At 62.8% G+C, this 18,790-nt stretch overlaps 1 protein-coding gene across 1 annotated transcript; it reads right to left on the bottom strand.

Annotated features, from left to right (window-relative positions):
- Positions 1-873: 873 nt before the first annotated feature.
- On the bottom strand, positions 874-17,125 carry TTLL12 (tubulin tyrosine ligase like 12). Its single transcript, XM_037160422.2, has 14 exons — positions 16,911-17,125; positions 13,829-14,004; positions 11,598-11,796; positions 10,715-10,874; positions 10,499-10,632; positions 8,465-8,541; positions 7,564-7,680; positions 7,282-7,476; positions 6,924-7,035; positions 6,162-6,313; positions 5,806-5,887; positions 3,465-3,533; positions 2,857-2,995; positions 874-2,519 (listed from the first exon to the last, which is right to left on the bottom strand). The coding sequence occupies exons 1-14, from the start codon at positions 17,067-17,069 to the stop codon at positions 2,368-2,370; spliced, it is 1,923 nt and encodes a 640-aa protein (XP_037016317.2). The 5' UTR covers positions 17,070-17,125; the 3' UTR covers positions 874-2,367.
- Between the last annotated feature and the right edge of the window lie 1,665 nt (positions 17,126-18,790).

The following is an 18,790-nucleotide window of genomic DNA, read 5'->3' as shown; positions in this document are numbered from 1 at the left end:
TGCGTGGTTGCCTCTTGTGTACCCCCACTGGGGACCTGGCCCGCAACCCAGGCATGCGCCCTGACTGGGAATCAAACCGGCGACCCTTTGGTTTGCAGGCCGGCACTCAGTCCACTGAGCTACACCAGCCAGGTGGACTGGTATGTTTATAACCTGGGGACCCCAGGGTCCTCTGGCCCCACTGACCGTGCCCCCCCCAGGAGTGTCCTGGGCAGTCAGGTTGCAGGAGAACTGGGAGTGTGGAGGACGGTCCCTGTGGCAGCTGGGTGGGTAACCTGGTGCGAGCTCCGCCCTGGGCCACAGGAGGGCCCCTGGAGCTGCAGTTCCCTTTGAGAACCTGCCTGGGGTCAGGCTGCCCAGCTGTGGGAGGGCCTCTGCCTTCCCTTTCCTGCTGATACCTCCAGGGGGCGCCACTGCACTGGCCTGCAGCTACCACAGTGCTTGTGCATCAGCTTGCTGGACCTCTGCTCCTCCCTTGAGCAGTTAGGGACACTGACTGTCCCCTAAACCCAGGATGAGGACATGGCACAGAGGGAGTCCAGGGCCTAAGGCCTCCAATGTTAAGTGCAGCAGCCAACTTGGGGTCACTCAATAGAGGTTCCCAGGCATCAGACCCGCCCCCCCATCTGCTCTGAACTGAGACCAGCGCAGGGGACCCACACTCTGGGTTAGGGAACCGCTGTGGTCTGCTCTGAGGGTCTTTCCCCCCTAAAACCATGTGCTGAAATCCTGACCCCAATGTGATGGTATCAGGAGGCAGGGCCTTTGGGGGTGATGAGGCCAAGGCCGGGGCCCTGGGGTGGAGGTCAGTGCCCCGCACAGAGGCCCCGGAGCTCCCTCAGCCCTCCGCACGTGAGGACACGGTGAGGTGGCTGCACGTGAACCAGGAAGTGGACCCTCATCAGACACCAAATCTGCAGACACACCAGCCCCCAGGATGGGGCCTTGGAGCCCCGAACACCAGCTGCTTTTTCTGTTTCCTCAATTTCTTAAATTTATTGATTTAAGAGAAACATCGATTTGCCCCTCAACTTATGATGCCTTTATTGGTTGATTCCTGCCTGTGCCCTGACCGGGGATCGAACCCACGACCTTGGCACATCTGGAGAATGTGCTAACCAGCAGGGCTGCCCGGCCAGGACACCATCTGATTTCTTCTTGTGTCTTACATCTCCACGCTCTGGTTTTCTTTGTAACCAGAGGGCAGGCGGCGGACAGCATGCCTGCCTGGTGGTTTCTGGTGCCCCCTACACAGGGAGGCCCAAGTGCAGAAGGCAGACTCTATTGTGGTACAAATCCAGTTGAGGGGACAGAACGCCAGCGGCTGAGATGAGGTGTCCCGCCTGCTGTACCTCTGCTTGACTGAAGTGCTGAGGTTCTCGTCAACAGAAAGGACGGACAGACAGACACCACCACTCGGAGACGGGAGCCACAGTCTGGTCCAGTTTTGCTACAGGGACTGCTCTTGGCTTCGGAATGCTACGAGCACCCCCACCCTCAACACAGACACAGCGACGCCGGCGTGGAAGCCCCCTCTGCACGGGGAGCCACCGGGCCACCACCCCGGGAGCAGGGCCCGGCGCACTGTGGCCGCACAGCACAGTGACTCCGAGTTTCAGAAACAACAGTAAGAACGAGATGTTCTACTTTCTTCCCTTAAATGAAAGAGTAACAGTAAACCAGCACTTGGACTCCAGGCCCCAGTGGGAGTGACGTGAAGTCCTTGGTGGGAGCATCTCCCAAAGCCTCCGCTGCCTGGTGCTCTGGCGCCCATGCTGGTCCCCTTGACAAAGCGCCACCCAAACTCAGACCAGGGTGGAACCAGGGAGTGCCAGGGACCCCAGGGACCAGGACAGGGAGCCCTGGCTAAATGGCAAGGCATCAGAAACAAGAGGCAGCGATCTGCTGCCCCAGAACTCACAGGTTTGCTGGTGAAGGTTCTGACTGAGCTGGGGTCGGGGTGGGGTTGGAGGCCACGTCTGGCAGGCAGGCTCCCCAGTGCGTTCTGGGGGCGCCTGTCACACGGGGCCCTGGGGGAGGAGCAAGGGCCACGGTGCATGAGAGCCGGCCTGGCCCTGTTCACGCCTGGGCTCCCGGAGGACACCTCGCCACGCCCCCCAAACTCCTTTTGCTGACACCCCAGGGAACACAGCGGGCTGTGTTGAGAGGAACTGCCGCACGGCCAGTGCAGAGGGTGTGTGATGGCCCTGCTCCCGGCCTGCGGGGGGCGCGTAGGGCCCTGTGCCCCAGGGTGGAGCTGGGACATGGCCCGCCTGTGCCCAGAGGGAGGGGAGAGGTGGAGGGGGCGTCGCAGGAGCAGCCCAGAGGCTGGAACCCAGTGCGAGAAGGAGCAGGAGGGCCGAGCGCCTACAGCAGGCGGGTGACGTGGCAGTCGCTGGGCTCGTCCAGGTACAAGGTGCTGAAGACGTCGTTGAAGAAGGTCGGGTGGTACCGGCAGGCTCGCTCGCAGTCCGGGTTGAAGTTCACCTCCAGGATCTGTGGCTGCATCACTCGCTTTCCTGGGGGCACAAAGCACAGGGCACCTCACTCCGGGAAGGGGAGAAGCTGGAGGGTCTCCGCCCCCACGACTGGTCTAGCGCTAGTGACTCACACAGGAAGCGGAGCTGCAGGCTCAGCAGGGGGCCGGCCACTCCCCCACACACGACCACCCTTCCCCCCTTCCTCAGTGGGGGGCTCTGTAGACCCAGCTGTCTCCCCTAACTGGGGGCAAAGGATGACCCAGGCAGCCCTGCTCACCGCTCCCTCTGTCCCCTGATGGGGAGGGGCAGTGGGGGTGCTGGACAATGGGCTTTGGGTGATGGGGGTGGTGTCTGGATTATGGGGGACGCCCCTCACCATCCGGACGGCTGTCCCACTTCAGCATGAGGTCGATGGCGTACATGGCCCGGGACGAGGGGTGGTCGCAGAGACCAAGGGGCGGCGGCTTGGCACAGGCCACCTGGAACAGCTCCCTGAAGGCCTGGAAGATCTTGGCCTGGGGACAGCGGGGGGCTGGGTCAGGGGACCGGTTCTGATGTCGGGACCAGTTCCCCAAAGTGGCCTCTCAATGTGGGGTTTGCTGCCCCTTCTGGAGCCCAGCCCCCAAATGGCCTGAGTCACCCCCTCCCATGCCCTTGCGTGTCCCCAGACCTGGCCGTAGCCCCTCTATCCGACGCCTGGCCCGCTCACTCCTGGCATCCACCCGCCCATGTCTCCTGCCTGGAAGTCCCTCGACTCCCCCTGCACCGAGGTAGGCAGAGCACCTGAAGGGTTCCCTCCACATGTGGAAGTCAGCCTGCAGCTGTCTGGCTGTCCCAAGGGCACCCCAAACATCCCTCCAGCTCTCCTCCCCCCTGGAGCCCTCTGCACCACACGCCAGCCTCTGGGAGGAGCAGGACCACCCAGAGGAGGCCCCCCATGCCAGCCCACAGAGGGGCCCGGGCCCCTCCCACTGTGCTCAGTACCTGGACGCTCTGCCAGGGGAATTCTGGATACTGCTTCTCGAACTCGGGAATGAACTCATCGTAGTGCACCTGCCACAGACACAGGGCCCGTCACGCTCTGCCTGCCCTGACGTGGGCCCGACGCTCGCTGGGATCACAGGGCCCCACCAGCCGCCTGCCTGTCGCACTCCTGGGCGGCAGGAGACTGGGCGTGACTCTGGACAAGAAGGTTTACTTCTGGGCGCCTTAGGGCTCTTATCTATGAAACGGGACCACACCCCCTGCTCAGCACATTCTGCAGGGCCGCCGTGAGCCTCAAACAGACACAACTCGCTGAGGGACCTGAGGGATTGGCAGGCCGCAAGGTCAGGCCACCACGCCCGGGTCAGGACGGTACAAAGGGAGCAGCCCCGGGACCCATGTCTGCAGGGCCCAGGACTGGGCTCCCCGCTCGGCAGCTCCCAGGGCCGGACGGCAGCAACGTGTTCGCAGGCTGAGCCTCCCCAAACTCGCTGGAGCAGCTGGCTGTCAGCATAGGATTCTCCGGGAGAAAACCAGGCTGGGCTCCCCACAGAGGCCCAGCGTTCGTGCCTCTCCCGGACATGTGTCCCCACCTGTGGGGGCTTTGGAAGAAATGTGACCCTCAGGATGACACATTCACAACACAGCAGGAAGACACTAGTTCCCCAGGGACAAGGTCCAACAACGTCCCAGCAACAGACGCTGGAGACCAGGAGCACCACCCGCTCTGGGGGACCTCTCAGGCGTGGGACGGCTGGGCATCTCCGTGCGCGTCCAGTGCTGTAAGCTCACGGTGAAAGCCCAGAAATGACCTCGAAGTCTGTGAACGAGAGGCGAGCCACCCCAGAACGACCTGCAACTACACGGACAGCGGCGACAACTCTGAACACTGGACGCCCAGCAGCAGGAGAAAGCTGTGGGAGGGTTTGTTCAACAGGACACTGTTTACACAACAACCTGAGCGTGCAGAACAGCCCTCTGACTTGTTCAGGGATGAACTCTTGCTGCGAAGAATCAAGACGAGCCCTGGCTGGTGTGGCTCAGTGGACTGAGTGCCAGCGGGCAAACTGAAAGGTTGCCGGTTTAGTTCCTAGTCAGGACACCTGCCTGGGTTACGGGCTGGGTCCCCAGTTGGCCAGATGGGGCTCAATGCCCTTTCCTTGAAAGGAACTTTGCCCTGATGTCCCTTTGCTGCAGGCACCCAGACAGTGCGGGGCAGGGGGAGAAACCAGGCAGGGCTGTTGCAGGAGACAGCAGGCACAGGAAGAGCCCAGAGACTGTTCTGCTACTGATGCTGCTGCTGCTGCTGGCCAGTCGGCAACTACAGCGTCCTGGTTGCCAGGCAACGCCTTCCAACACTCAGGCAGCAGCCTGGAATGAGTGGCCAGAGAGGAAGTAAAGGCAGGGCCCTCACCGCTGCAGTCTAACAAATGACACAGGAGGCTGGAGCAGAGGAAGGCAGCCTCGCCCGGGGCCTAGTCGTCCTGAGCCTGGTCCGGGGAGGCTGCCGGCCTCTCCGAATGAGAGCAAACTATGACAGTGCAGGGGGCCCTGAGAGTCTGGGGGGATCAGCCCCACGGGCTGCGAAAAGGAAAACCTTGAGACTGTGTGTTCACCCCAAGGCCTGGAAGGGGAAGGGGAGGGGTCCACGGTGCCCAAAGAAAAGGCCCATAAAACAGCTTCGGTTAAGTGCCCGCCTTCCCTCATGGCTCGGATGCAGAATGAACAGAGTCTGGAGCAAGAGAAGGATTCCGGCTAACAGACCCCGCCCACACCTGCGTCTGGGCAGTCACGTCTCCCGCCTTCGCCCCTCAGTCAGTATGTAACTCCCTCACCCCCGCATCAACTCTGTACAGTCCGTCCTCGGGGCTCTCCTGCCACACACAGTGCTGGGAGGCGGGGTGGGGGGGCCCCTGGCCACCTTGCTCTTGCTCTCCGGTCACTGATAAATGCTGCCCGCACGCTAACGGGCGCGCCAACCTGCAATTCTTCACTGTGTCAGTGGAGAACCAGGGTTTCTCCGGGGACAGTGGCCCTCCCACCTCTGCCCATGCCCCACGGGGCCAGGTGACACGCACCTCTGGGCCTCCCCACCTCCCTTGCCCTGGTGCCCGGAAGGTTCCGAGTAGAAGGCAAGCCATGCTTCTGGGTGAGGCCGAAACCCCGCTCGGCTCCCACACCCTAGGGCCTCCCCAGTGACCTCATACTGCGCTTGCTCCGGGCGGCTTGAGACCACACAGGGGCTGGGGGGCAGCCCTGCTGACCGTCTGCACAGCCTGCCAGGTACACTGGCTGACGGTTGGAGGTCTGGTCCGTGTGAACCCGCTCCCCAGGCCCTTACCTGCTTCAGCACCACTTCTGGGTCGTAGTTCATGACAGTGAAATGTTTCTCGTAGTCATCCAGGTCGTCGAGGGCGAAGGGCCTGCAGGACAGGCAGGCAGACCCTTGAGTGGGTCCCCTGGGCAGGGCACCGGGCTCCCCATGGCCCCTCACGACTCACTACAGGGACCCCCGTGGTGCTGGTGCCCGTCTGACAAGGGCCACTCACACCCTTTACAGTGGCTGACGGCTTGGCGGGTCCCCTGTGGGGTGCGTGGTGAGGGCGCCCCGGCCCAGGATGCCTGAGCTGCTCAGGGGGGGCCTGCCCCTTGCCCTGGCCCCCCAGCCTGCCCAGCCCGCCTGGCCCGTCCAGTTACCGGTTGGAGAAGCGCAGCCAGAACACGTCATAGACGAACAGTGTCAGGGGCTTCACCGACCGCAGCAGCACGACGTAGCGGATGTCGAACTTGACCCTCCCCACGTCTTCTCGCAGGAACAAGACAGGACTTTCGATGTACTTGGACACAACCTAGAAGGCAGAGGTGCAGGCTCACGAGAGGTGCCCCGGGCCTCTACGGCCACCGTCCCCAGGTCCTGAGGAACGAGCGTGCTCCCGCAGCTCCTCCTGTCCCCGTGTGTGGGGGGGCCACGGCCTGTGCTTCTCGTCTTCCTCTGCACTTTCAACCCTGGTCTAGCCCAGGACGACTTAGCTGCTTCTTTACTTTAGTGGGAGGAAAAGACCCCACCAGGCTTCAGGTTTTGGAAACTGAACTCATTCTCAGCCCGAACCCCGCCGGCTCCCCACTGCACGGCCGGAGAATCCCTGTGACCACCTGCCCCGCGGCAGCTTCCCTCGGCCCCTGCCCAGGTGTGGGGTCTGGGGTCCCTGGCTATGGGCCCAGCATCTCACTCCTGCCGTGTGGTCAGGGCGGTGCACTGTGTGAGGCCTCTGAGGTCGGTCGGACACACCTCAGACGGCTGACTGAGGCTCTTCCTCTCACAGACCGTCACGGCCCCTCCCTGCTGGCGGGGTAAGGGCTTCAGAGACCCCCGTGAGCTCAGTGACCCATCAGCACCACCCCAAGCCCGCCTGCATGGGCCTGTGTACCCAGTGCCCCCCCGCACACAGCTGGGCCCACCTTGGGGCTGCTCTCTCTGTGCCGGATGACGCTGCAGAGGCTCTTGGTGATGTGGGTGTCCAGGCTGCGCGCCAGGTTCCAGGGCTTGCAGATCCAGTGGTTGTCCTCGCCCCTGGGGGCAGAGGGGCTGGCTGGCCTGGACCGGAACCACCCTCCCAGGCCACATGTCCCCCGGACCAGGGCAGCAGAGGGACCCTAGCCCCCCACCCCCCGGGCAGGTCAGAGGCTGGGCCTCGGGGAGTAAAGGAGGCGTCTGCTGGAGCCAAGGGGGCTGCACCTTGGGTGAGGCTGCGACCCCGCAGCAGCCGTGGGTCTCGGCTGCACGGACCCCTGGAGAGGTGGGGGGGGGGGCACCTACCGTCTCTCCCGCTGCTGGAAGTAGCTGACAAACTGGGGCAGCTCGGTGTGCAGGTTGAAGGTGCGGGGCAGCCAGGCCGGGCCCTCGGGGCCCCCCGCCCGGCGCGCGACGGAGGCCAGGCAGTCCTTCACCGTGAGCAGGCTCTCGCAGGGGAACTGGTTCAGCAGCACGTGCGGCCTCTCCTGGCTGAGCCTCCTGCGGCCGGGCAGCGGGACAGGCTCAGGGGGCTGCGGGCTGGTTGCCGGGGGCCGGTTGCCGGGGCCCGGCCGGGAGGCGCCTCACCTGTAGTCCTTGAAGTGTGAGAAGCTGTAGAGGATGTCGGCGTCCGCCTCGCTCTGCGTGAAGGCGAAGCGGGGGTGGGTGAGGTGGCTAAGCACCTGCCGCACATCCGTGCAGACCCTGCTGGGAGAGGCCGTTGGAACGAGATGGGGTGACTGAGTGTCCAACAAATGAAACACAGGGACAGGTGGACACCACTGACCTCCCAGACCCACGCAGAACATGACCCTCAAGAAGGAAGCTGGTGCCCTGGGTGCCCTCGGGTGAGCGTGAGGCTAACGAGTGCCCTGGGGGAGCCTCCCTCTGCCCTGGAGCTTGCTCGTGGCCGCTGTGCCCGGCCTGGGCCTGCCTGCCTGGCCGTTCGGCACCCGTCCGCCCCTCCTGGCAGCCCTGTGCCCCCTCCCCGGCCCCGGTACCCAGCAGGGCCCTCTCAGCACGGGCTCCCAGCCTTCGGGGGGTCGGCGTGCACAGGCCTGCCTGTGTTTTCACACCAGGACAGGAGAACACACCGAGAACACGGGTGTGCAGAGCAGTCCCACGCGGAGGAGTTGGGGACACGACACCTGTGCCTCTGGACAGGGCAAAGCTGGCGGAAACCGGCTGTGGGCCGGTCCTTCGCCCGCCCCCGGCATCCTCACAGCCCACTCCTGTCTGCCAAGGCTGAGAGTGCACCCTGCCCTCTGGGGCTTTGCTCATGCCTTACTTCTGTGTTTTTTCTCTGTCATCCTACAAACGCCACCTCTGCATCAGTCACCGCTGCATCACCAGGAGAGAGCGGACCTACTGAGTGCCTCCCTGTGTGTGTGTGTGTGTGTGTGTGTGTGTGTCAGAGAGAGAGAGAGCGGGTATGTGAGCAAAGGGACTGAGGAGGAGCTCCCTGAAGGCAGAGAGGGGGGCCACGCACTTGAAGATGTGGTCACGGGGACGCGCCACTGGGTTGACGGCCACAGGCAGCTTCTCCTTGTTTTCCTCCAAAATGGCCTGGGAGGGAAGACATGGGAGGCGAAAACAGAGCTTTGAGAAAGGAGGCCTGTGAACTCGCATCCCCGATCCGGGCAGACCAGGGTTGAGGGTCTCGGGGACCCACCCAGACCTCACCTGGCCCCTTTCACCAGAGCCTTCCCACCACCCCCGGCTGGTTTGGGGCTGGAGACCGGTGCTGAATGGTCGAGTTGCGTCAAAAGAACAATATAAACATTGTCCTCAATCTTTTCAAGGCCGCCTCGAAACCAAGGCAGCTGAGGGGGGCAGACTGAGGGGCTCCCAGTCCTCGGGGAGCCCCCAAGGGCTGTTCCAAGGTTACCGGGTGTGGTGGCTTGGGCCACGCCCACCAACTTTGACACCCCCTTTCAAAGAGCCTAACGGCGCCCCGCCCCCAGTGCGGGCAGAGTTGCTTCTAACCAAAGGGAAGGGGAAGAACCCTGGGCAGTCTGATCAAAGGCCCTGCGGCTCCCTCCTCACTGCCCTCGGGTCGCCAGCTCTGAGAGCAGTTAGCGGCCACCTTGTGAGGACACGCCGACAGCCCTGTGGACAGGCCCCCTGCCACTGGCCAGCACTGCCGGGCCCGGCGTGGACGCAGGTCCTCAGCCCCACGGGGCCTCGAGGACACGAGGACACGGTGGGGGCCCACAGCCTGACTGTGCCTGACGGGAGACTCGGGGCTGCTCTGACCCTCGCCCTGCAGAGCTGTGCGGGACGACACGCGTGTGCTCTGAGACGGGAGCGACCCGTCAGGCGGTGATTATCGACTGGTGCAGGCCACGCGGGGCCTGGATGGGCCAAATGGGAACAAGTGACCAGGGCACGGTCCCAGCGTTCGGCTCTCCTCTCCCCGTCCCGGCCAGTCCAGGCCACACAAGAAGAAGACACTTTGACTCATGTCCCTTTAACAACCTGAGGATCAGGGAGGCCCGGTCCCTTGGCTGCGCCTGCCTCTCCAGGCCTTGGGGACACGGGGTTTTCGGTGCGGTGAGTGCGGCCCAGCACCACTGGGGACAGGATGGGACCGCCCGCCGGTGGCACACACAGACCATGGACACCTCACAGCACTTCTCTGTCACCCTGTTAGCTGGCTCCCCCTGACACCGGCCTCTCAGGTGGTCAGCGAGTGGCCACTGTGCCGGTGGCGGTGGGGCCGAGGGCAGGTGTGTGGCCTCTGGTCACAGGCCACCCAGCCCCTTGGTGCTGGACTCCAGGTCTCCCATCAGCTGCAGGACCTTCGGCAAGTTGTGGAACCTCCGTGTCCCGGTTTCCTTGGCCTCGAGGACACAAGGACAGACACGGGACTGGGAGTCCTGCTGCTGCAGGTAAGGGCGACAGCAGAGTGTGCCCAGCCAGCAGCACGCGGCGGCAGGCGACCAGGGGGCCGTGCTAACCCTGCCCGGCAGCGGCTGCTCCTGGAGACCCCGCCGCCTCCTGCGCCCAGGGCCTCCGGACCAGTTCCCTCACCCGGCCCACAAAGGGGGGCCCTGCGTTAACTCCCCCGCCAGCCAGGCACTTGTGAGGGGCCGGATGCGCCCTGGCAGGGTCCTGACAGAGAAGCTGTCCAGGGACCGAAAGCACCTGTTGGTTATTAATGACGGCACCTGTGACGATGACCTGATACAGGGCCTACTGAGCCCCGGAAGCTGGGCTGCACAGCGTTTGAACGCAGTGTCTTCCCGCCCAGGGGTCAGGGCGGGGAGAGGAAAACAGGGAAGAGCAGCCCCGACAGGGCGGCTCCCGGCGTCACACCCTGGGGACAGGGCTCGGCCCGACGCCCACCGGTGCAGCTCACTCCTGAGCTCTGAGCCCTCGCTCTCAGCTGCTCCCAAACACTTCTCCGCCCCCACAGCAGCCAGGGGTCGCTCAATAGCATGCGGTGACTGCGTGCAGAACGTTCCAGAAGCCAGCAGGCAAACAGGCCCAGGGGTGGGAGGTGACGGGGTGCAGGGCCCACCTGGTAGTGCTCGGCGGGCGGCTCGGGCGTGCAGGAGCTGAGGCCCAGCAGGTCGGCGGGCGCCCAGGGCAGGAGCCGGCACCTCCGGACCAGGGGGTCTGCCTCTCCGTAGGCGAAGTCCCGGGTCACCTCCTCTGCACCGAGACACATGCGCCCGTCAGGGGCGGCAGGAGCCGGGCCCGGCCCACCCTCTGCGGGGGCAGGCGTCTGACTCACCTCCCGTGTCCAGGTCCCTCAGGGGCCACAGCAGCGTGTAGGCCACCTGCTGGGGTGCGTAGAAGAAAGGCGCGGTGGTGAAGCTGGGCGTGTCCGAGTGCTGGATGCGCGAGCCGAACTCGTCCATGATGTACCACACCGGCACCTTCTCCTCCGCCGTCTGTGGGCAAAGACACCGGCCCTCGTCCGCCGGCCCGGCCACCTGTCCCACGTCCCCCCCACGGGCCCAGCACCAACCACCCAACGAGCTGGGCCCGGAGCAGCTACCACACAAACGCCTGGGCCCTTGACCGGGGCACCTGGGGGGTGGCCCTGCCTGGCAGAGCAGGACACAGGCCTGCAGACACCAGGGCGATCGGCTCTGTGCCACAGGCGTGTGGAACCAGGCACCAGCCCGGCAGCCAGGTGGACGTGTGGTCTGGTGTGTGCGGCGGGGCAGTGGGACGGGGAGACTTGCGGTTTGGGGAGGGGGCGTCCAGGCAGAGATCACGAGACTCGACCTGTCTTCCAACCTAAACACGGGGGGAGGGGCTGCGGTCCCAGGGCGAGTCTGGGGCGGCCGGGGCGGCGTGAAGAAAGTCTGAGAACACACGCTGGCAGGACTCGACTCCCCTCCTGAAGGAGGCGAGGACCGCGGGGGCTTTTCAGAGGGCGGGTGACCGGAGTGGGAGGCACCTGAGCAGTCACCTGGCCCCTGGCGCTGGCTGGTCCAAGGCACAGGGTCAGGCCCAGGACAAAGCCGCAGGACCGGCAGGGCTTCAATGGGCCCCGGGAAAAGGGGGACTGGCTCACTCGTGGGGTGCAGGCCCCAACCACATGGGGCAGCGACGGCCTGTGTCCACGTCTGTCCTCAGCCTCCCCCGGGGCCTGGCTACCCACTCACCCCGTGGGACAGCTGGTAGGTCTGGTTGAACTTCCACATCTCCTCCAGCACCTGGTCCACGGCCTCGGCGCTGGGCAGCTCCCCGTGGAACTCGACGCCCATCAGGCTGGCCATGCGGTGCAGCAGGCCGGGCACCCGGTGCAGCTGCTGGCGGGCGTGCGCCACCCGGCAGGTCCAGGCGTGGTCGATGAGGAAGATGCTGCAGGCACAGGCCATGGGGGGGTGAGGCTGCCACAGGGGCACAGCAAGCAGGGCGGTGGCGGCAGATGACAAAGAGGAAGCGGCCTGGGGCTGTGGCCGGGACCCGCACCCAACCTGAGACTTGGTCTCCCCGGCACCAGTGGATCGGGGCTCTGCCAACCACTCACTGGGGGCCACAGACACGTTCCCCTCTCCCTTCCAGTCTCTAAAACAGGGCAGTGGGGTCCCCATCCTGCCGCCCGGCCGACGCAGCATCTAGCGAGACAGGACCCAGAGTCCCCATGAGCTCCGTGACCACAGCAACCACCCAGCAGCAAACGGCCTCCACCAGACCCCCACCCACGCCTGCCACCTCGCCGCCTGCAGCCTGGCCCGCGGCAGGAGCTCAGACGGAGCTCACACACGGAGCTCACACACGGAGGCCGGCAGCAGGCACGAGTGAGAAAGCGGTCACACGGAGCTCATTCACACACGCCCGGGACTTCTGGGAGCTTCCTGGGAAGCTCTGAGGCCTTTTTTCCGGAGAGGCCTCAGTCTCCACACTTTTGGCACCCACACTCCGTTTCTCCGGAGGAGCCCGGGGCAGGAGCTGCACGCTCCCGCCCGACGCAGTGGGCTGAGGCGGAGGACGAGGCCACAGCCGCCCAGACAGCAACCTCACCCAGACTGGCGGACAAAACGGCCTCACCGCTGTTCCTGCCCTTCGATGAAAGGAACGACAAATGTCCCAGGTTTCAGGCTGGGTGGCAAGCTCGGCAGCATTTATTTTATTGTGCTACATAGTTGGCCCTCTGTATCCACAGGTTTGGACCAACTTCAGACCAAAAATACTTCTAAAATGTTACATGGTTACCAACGTGCACTCTGCAGCCAGGCCTTTCTGCGTCACTGTTTCCTACGTACAGTGTAACAACTGTTCACACAATAGTCCCGTTGTGGTGGGCATTCTAAATAACCGGAGGTGACCGCAGTACATGGCAGGACGGGTCCATGCCCGCACAGGGCGGGGCAAAGGCAGATCCACAGGTGTTCGCATGGGAAGTAACACAATCGATAAATGGCGGAAGGACACACGGCCCTGCCCGCCCTGCACCACGCCCTTTCACACGAGCAGCAGGAGCACCTGCAGACCTGGGCGCACGAGGGGTGTCCGGGAACCCACCCCTCACGGACGATGAGGGAGGACAGCACCGATTTCTGTTTGGAGACCCTGAAACCAACGAAGATGTATCCCCGCCCGCCTGCAGTCGACACCCATGTGACACAGTGCAGAGCAGGCCTTCCAAGCGGGCACCACTCAGGAAGAACCTACAAGTCTCTGTGGGAGAGTGCACGTGGGCGGAGGCGCTGCAGCTGCGTAATTACCTGTGTGGCCACGCCCACTGCCTTGCAGGCTGGGGAAGGAGGCCAGCCCTTTCCTGGAAGAGCCCTGGACACAGGGGCCCGATGACTCTCAGAGAACAGCGAGGGTTTTCCTCAAGTTTCCAAAGTTGGGCAGAGGCGCCTGCAGGCCTGTCCTGGTTGATGGCCCCTCTGGGCCCTCGGGAGGCAGGAGGCCCAGGGTCCCGTCTCAGCTCTGCCTTGCGGCCCTGGACAAGGCCCAGCCCTGGGCCTTGATGTGCTCCCATGAGGACTCACCCAGAGCCCCCTCTCCCTCCTCACATCCTGGAAATGAGCCCCTGGAGTCCGGGGGAAAGCTCTGGTACTCGAGTAAACCTGCCGTGGGTTCGATACCCAGACTCCACTGTGTGTGACCTCGGGCCAGTCCTTCCCATTTCCTCATCAGCAAAATCAGAACTCATCACCTGTCGTGTGACAAGTGGGACGAGGGGAGGCTGCTGTCAGGACCGTGCAAAACACAACCGACACAGGAGTGTCACCAGCATCAGGACTGACGCAACCTGAAGCTCAGGTGGAAACACGGTGGCCATAAGCAAGCGCTCGTCACCAGGACGCCCACGAGTGTCTGCACTTGCTGCTTCCCCGCAGTGGGGCAGCCTCTGGCCCCGAGAGCCGCACCCGGCCCCTACCTGTCGGGGTTGGCCGCCTGCAGCCCGTTCTCATTGGTCACGATGACCTTGTAGCAGAGCTCGCCGCCCGGGTTGGGCTTCTTCCTCTGTTCTTCTCGGGCGGCCTCCTCCTCACCCTCCTCCTCCTCCACTTCCTCCACTTGCATGATCCCAAACATGTCTCCCGCGTCGAAAACCTGCGGGCCACAGCAGGGGGTATCAGCAGGGTACCCCAACCCTGCCCACAGCCTGGACTTCCGCTTCTGGCCTCCAGGTCAAACGAAACCCCTCAGGAGAGGCAGTTTCCCCTCCCTTCCATTTCACTGGTGGGGAAACAGACGCCCCTGAGAGAGCAGTCAGAACTGGGACCCGACCTGTGTCCTCAGGACCCATGCTAAGAAGGGGGCCTTGTAAGAAGGGGGCCTACAAAAATGTGTCTGATTATGTCTCTGGCCCCTTGTTTACAGGGAAAACGAGGCCCAAGAGGCAGAAGGGGTGGCTCTGGTCACACTGGAAGTAAATGGAAGTCAGTATCTTGGTAGCCAGGGACCTCACCCCAATTTTGCTCTCCTGAGGAACCAACCCAACACCAGGGCAGTTGAAGCAACCGGGAGGGAGAGAGGTGACCAAGTGCCTGCTGTGGCCACAGCGCCAGCCCAGCCAGGCAGCAGCCCGGGCCTACAGGAAGCGTGGCCTGGGGGCTTGGGGCCAGTCTCCTGAGGTCCCCAGTCAGCACGGAACAGGAAGGGTCCTGGTGCTTGACTTTCCCTGGGAAAGGACAACTGCCAGCCCCTGTGCAGCTGGTGAGGCCGAGTTAGCTCCTTTGTGTGCTCTGTGACCTTGAATGAGCCACCAAACCACGCCTTGCCTCAGTTTCCCCACACATACAACCAGCATGTTAGGACCACCTCAGAGGGTAGTTGGGAGGATTAATGATTAACATAAAGAGCTAGAAGAACCCAAGGCCTGCAAATGCTTGGGCACTTTCTGGGTTTGCCTTTAACCTCGCAGAGCTTGGGTAGGCCGCGATGGCACCCCCAGTACAGAGATAAGAAAAGCAGCTCACAGGGTTGGCGTTTACACCCTGGGCTTCAAGCCTGAGCTGCAAAGCCCCAGCCCTCAACCCCCGAACCTGACAGGAGGGAGGGAGCTGGGGGCATGCAGCATTAAGCCTGGGGGGTAGAGGGCTTCTCCCCAGCTGTGGAGGGGAGACCACGACCCCTTCCTGGTGCACAGGCAGGAGAGGAGCTGAAACCGACGTTAGAACTCTTCCTGTCTTTCCCAGAGCAAGAGGGCAGCACCCTTATCTGCCTTGCCACAGGACCCAAGGGGCCCCACGCCATGGGCAGGTGCCCAGGCTGCTGGTATGCACCTTCCCCCACACCTGCATCCACAGTGGCAGCAGGTTCCCTTGGAACAACTGCAGGGTGGGTCAGGCAGAGTGGTGACTCACAGCTCTGCCGTAACTCAGAGTGGCCAGGGAGGGCCATGGAAAAACACCGGCTGCAGAGCAAGGGCAGATGGACCAGAGGGGCACTGGTCTGGGGACTGCCCACTGTGTGCTGGGCACCTGCTAAACGTTCTCAGGCCTCCCTGTCCCTTCCCTGCCAAGACAGTCCCGTTTTCTAGAGACTCCGCCAGGTAAGTGCCTTGCCCAAGTGAGGGTTTGCTGCTGGCAGGGCTGGAGCTGGGTGCTGCCACATGGCACTCTTCGTCCAGCATGTGAGGGGACCTTGTACCTCCATTAACAAGCAGCTGGGGTTCCCTCCCACCCAGCACAGGCCTGGGACCAGGGCTCAGGAAATTTGGGCAAAAGTCACTGGGGGGCGGTGGGAAGGGGAAGGAAGGAAATTCACTGTTGCAAAAAATAGGTGCGTACTGCCTGCCCAATACTGAAACTACCAATCTGAGCAGGAAAGTTAAGTACCTGGACCAACTCCCGACTTTCAGATGGAGAAACTGGTTGAGAGGAAGGGGCTTGTCCAGGCTCAGAGCCTTTTCCTGGCTCTGGAGTTCCTCCTCATCCCATGCAGGGCTCAGTCTGGATGGGGCCCAGCAGGCAGCCTGGCTCCAGTGATGCAGCACCTATGGGCTAGCCCCTGCACAGACTGCCCCACACCAGGCCCTCCTGTCCCCTAGCCAGAACCCACGGGAGCCCCTGCGGAGGTCCAGGCTAACATAGCTGGTGAGTGGCATGGAGCTGCCCCACAAGACGGGAGACACCTACGAGCAGCTAAGACCTTCTCATTTTTCCTAATTTTCGTGCTGTCTCCCACAGACTGTTTCCTTTAATTTGCAAAAGGAGGGTGAGTCAGGCGCAAGTCCAGTGAGGGGATGTGAGGGAGTTTTATGACCCAAACAGTTAAAGCCACACAAATTCACGGAGTTCCTATTCTCCCAGAGGGAGGCAGTGGCTGAAAGCGTCCAGATCTGAAGCCTGCCAGACCTCGGGGGTTGCATCCTCTTCCTGAGACTCAGTTTTCTCAACTGTGCAATGGGGAGGGGGCGCTGTGAGGCTCGGAGGTGGAGAAATCAGCTCCGAGCTTGGCACACAAACAGGAGCCAAAGTTCGTTTTGGTTCCAGGTCCCACCTAAGCCCTGGTCCGGTCCCAGATACTGGCAGGACCGGGGCCACAGGCCCAGGGCCCTGGCGGCCACTCTTCAGCCCCATCTTTAGGAGCCTCCAAACTGCCAGGGAGGCACAGTGGAAGTTGGTCATCAAGGCATTCGTGGCTCTTCTTCATCATACCCTTGCCTGTTTCTCTGGCCTCGTCCGTCCACATCATCCCCAACTCCCCGAGAAGAACATACCCCTGAGCGTCTCATCGAAGCCTGCCCAGGTGGGGACAGGCTGCCAGTCCTGCAAGGCGCTCGCGCATGGCACATGCCCTCCAGGAGGCCCTCCTGCCTTCCCCAAGCGGACCCAGCCGGGCTCTCCAACCCGCAAACCCCAGCGATTCTCGTCCAGGGGCCAGCCCGCGGACCCCACCCTTCCGAGTAGAAGGGTCCAGAGCCATCCTTCTCCGGCGTGCCCAGGGCCCGCTCTGAACCCCAGTGCTCCCAGCCAGGCGCCTCGACCTCCCCGCGTCGCCCCGGCCCGCACCTCGTGCTCCAGTTTGTGCAGGAGGCGGCCCCAGTACCGCTCCGGGACCCCGGACGCGCGCAGCGCTGGGCCGTGCAGTGCCACGAACTCGGCCAGGGCCCGCGCGCCCTCCTCGGGGCCCGGGCCCCGCTCCGAGGTCGGCGCTGCGTCCGCCTCCATGGCGCCTCCGCCAGCACCAAGTCCAGCGCCGCCACAGCACGAGGGCGCAGCCCTCCCGACTCCGCCCGCCCGCGTCGTCGCCGCCCCACCCTCCTCTTGAGCTTCCCGCGACCCCGCCCACCGCTGATCCCACGCAGCGAGCTGCCTGACACGAGGCTCGAGGGGCGGGACTTGGGGGAACCCCAGGAGCCCGGTCGTCCGCGGGGCGCGTGCGCGAGCGCGCTGGCGTGTTGGCGCGAGCTGGCGCCCTCGCTGCGGGTTCAGCGCTGCCGGGGTGTGCGCACGCGTGGCTGGTGGGGGCGGGGCCTTTTCCCTTCGGGCTTCTGCCCCACAGGATGCTGGGAGCGGGGCTTTACGGCGGCGGAAGCCGGAAGAGACTCCGGGGCCTGCCCGGGAATGGGCGGTGGAGGCTCATAGGCAGTGGTATGGGTGGACTGCCGGGCCGAACAAAGTGCTTGCAGGGACCCGCGGTCCTGCCAAGTAGTTGGCCGCTTCACTTTCCTTACGTTGGCATTTGGAGTGTAATTGTATGCAGTTAAAACCGAGAGGGTTTTCGTACAAGTTGAGTTATTGCAAAGATAGTCCAAGTTGTAATTACCGAATTCAAAAATCGTTTTTGGGACATTGATTTTTCAGGTCCTTCTATTGCTTCTGTGTGGTTCCGAGAGAGCCACCCCAAGATGTGTCTCGGCGACAGGCGGACGACTTACTCGCTCGAGAGCCTGCGCCCTCGAGAGAGGTTCCAGTGCTCTGTCTCCAGGGCGGGGCCGGCGTGTCTCCCGGAGCCCCAAGGCAGTTTACCTTCTCCCGTGTGCGGACGTATTAAAATAGGTTATTTCCTCTTGTTAATCTGCCTGCTGTCTCCTGGATGAGACCAGCGGAAAGAACCGTGGCGGTCACGTTTCTTCCTCCCGCACGCGTCCGCACGTCCACAGCCACGGGTTTGTTGGCTTCCCGGGCGCAACTTTCCAGCAGTTGTATTTTGCTAAGAGGCACAAAGGCTGAAGCGGTTTGTTTCTTGTTTTTGGCCCTTCAGTTGCTGACTTTTTCGATTAAAAGTTTTAAACTGAATTTGAACAAAATGTATCGGTTTAGAGGGCTTGTGCAGTGCGGCTAGGACACTGAAATCGGTCTGTAAAGAGTCAAACTTCCAAACTCCAGATGGGGAGGGGTGCAGGGAAAAAGGGAGAGGGAAAGGTTGTTTTTGTTTTGTTTTGAATTGTATCTAACATTGCTTTGTTACAAAAATACTGTAGTTCAATTACTATATGAAAAAAAATCACTTGTAGCCCTGGCTGGTGTGGCCCAGTGGATTGAGCTCTAGCCTGTGAATCGAAGGGTCGCCAGTTGGATTCCCAGCCACAGCACGTGCCTGGGTTGCAGGCCAGGTCCCCGGTTGGGGGCATGTGAGAGGCAACCACACATTGATGTTTCTCTCCCTCTCTTCTTCCCTTCCCCTCTCTAAAAATAAATAATAAAATCTTTAAAGAATACTTGTAAAATTTTGACAACTGTGATTTTTTTAAAAGATTTTATTTCACTTGTTTTTAGAGAGCAGGGAAGGGAAGGAGAAAGCGAGGGAAAGAAACATCCATGTGTGGTGGCCTCAGGTGCATCCCCTAGGGACCTGGCCCACAACCCAGGTATGTGTCTTGACTGGGGATCAAACCACCGGACACCCTGTGGTTCACAGGTCAGCACTCAATCCACTGAGCCACGCC

Source organism: Artibeus jamaicensis, unplaced genomic scaffold (assembly GCF_021234435.1).
Source record: "Artibeus jamaicensis isolate MK-2021 breed Jamaican fruit bat unplaced genomic scaffold, CSHL_Jam_final contig_233, whole genome shotgun sequence".
NCBI lineage: Eukaryota > Metazoa > Chordata > Mammalia > Chiroptera > Phyllostomidae > Artibeus > Artibeus jamaicensis.
Note: the sequence above shows the minus strand (reverse complement) of the source record. Positions and strands in the feature narration are given on the sequence as shown.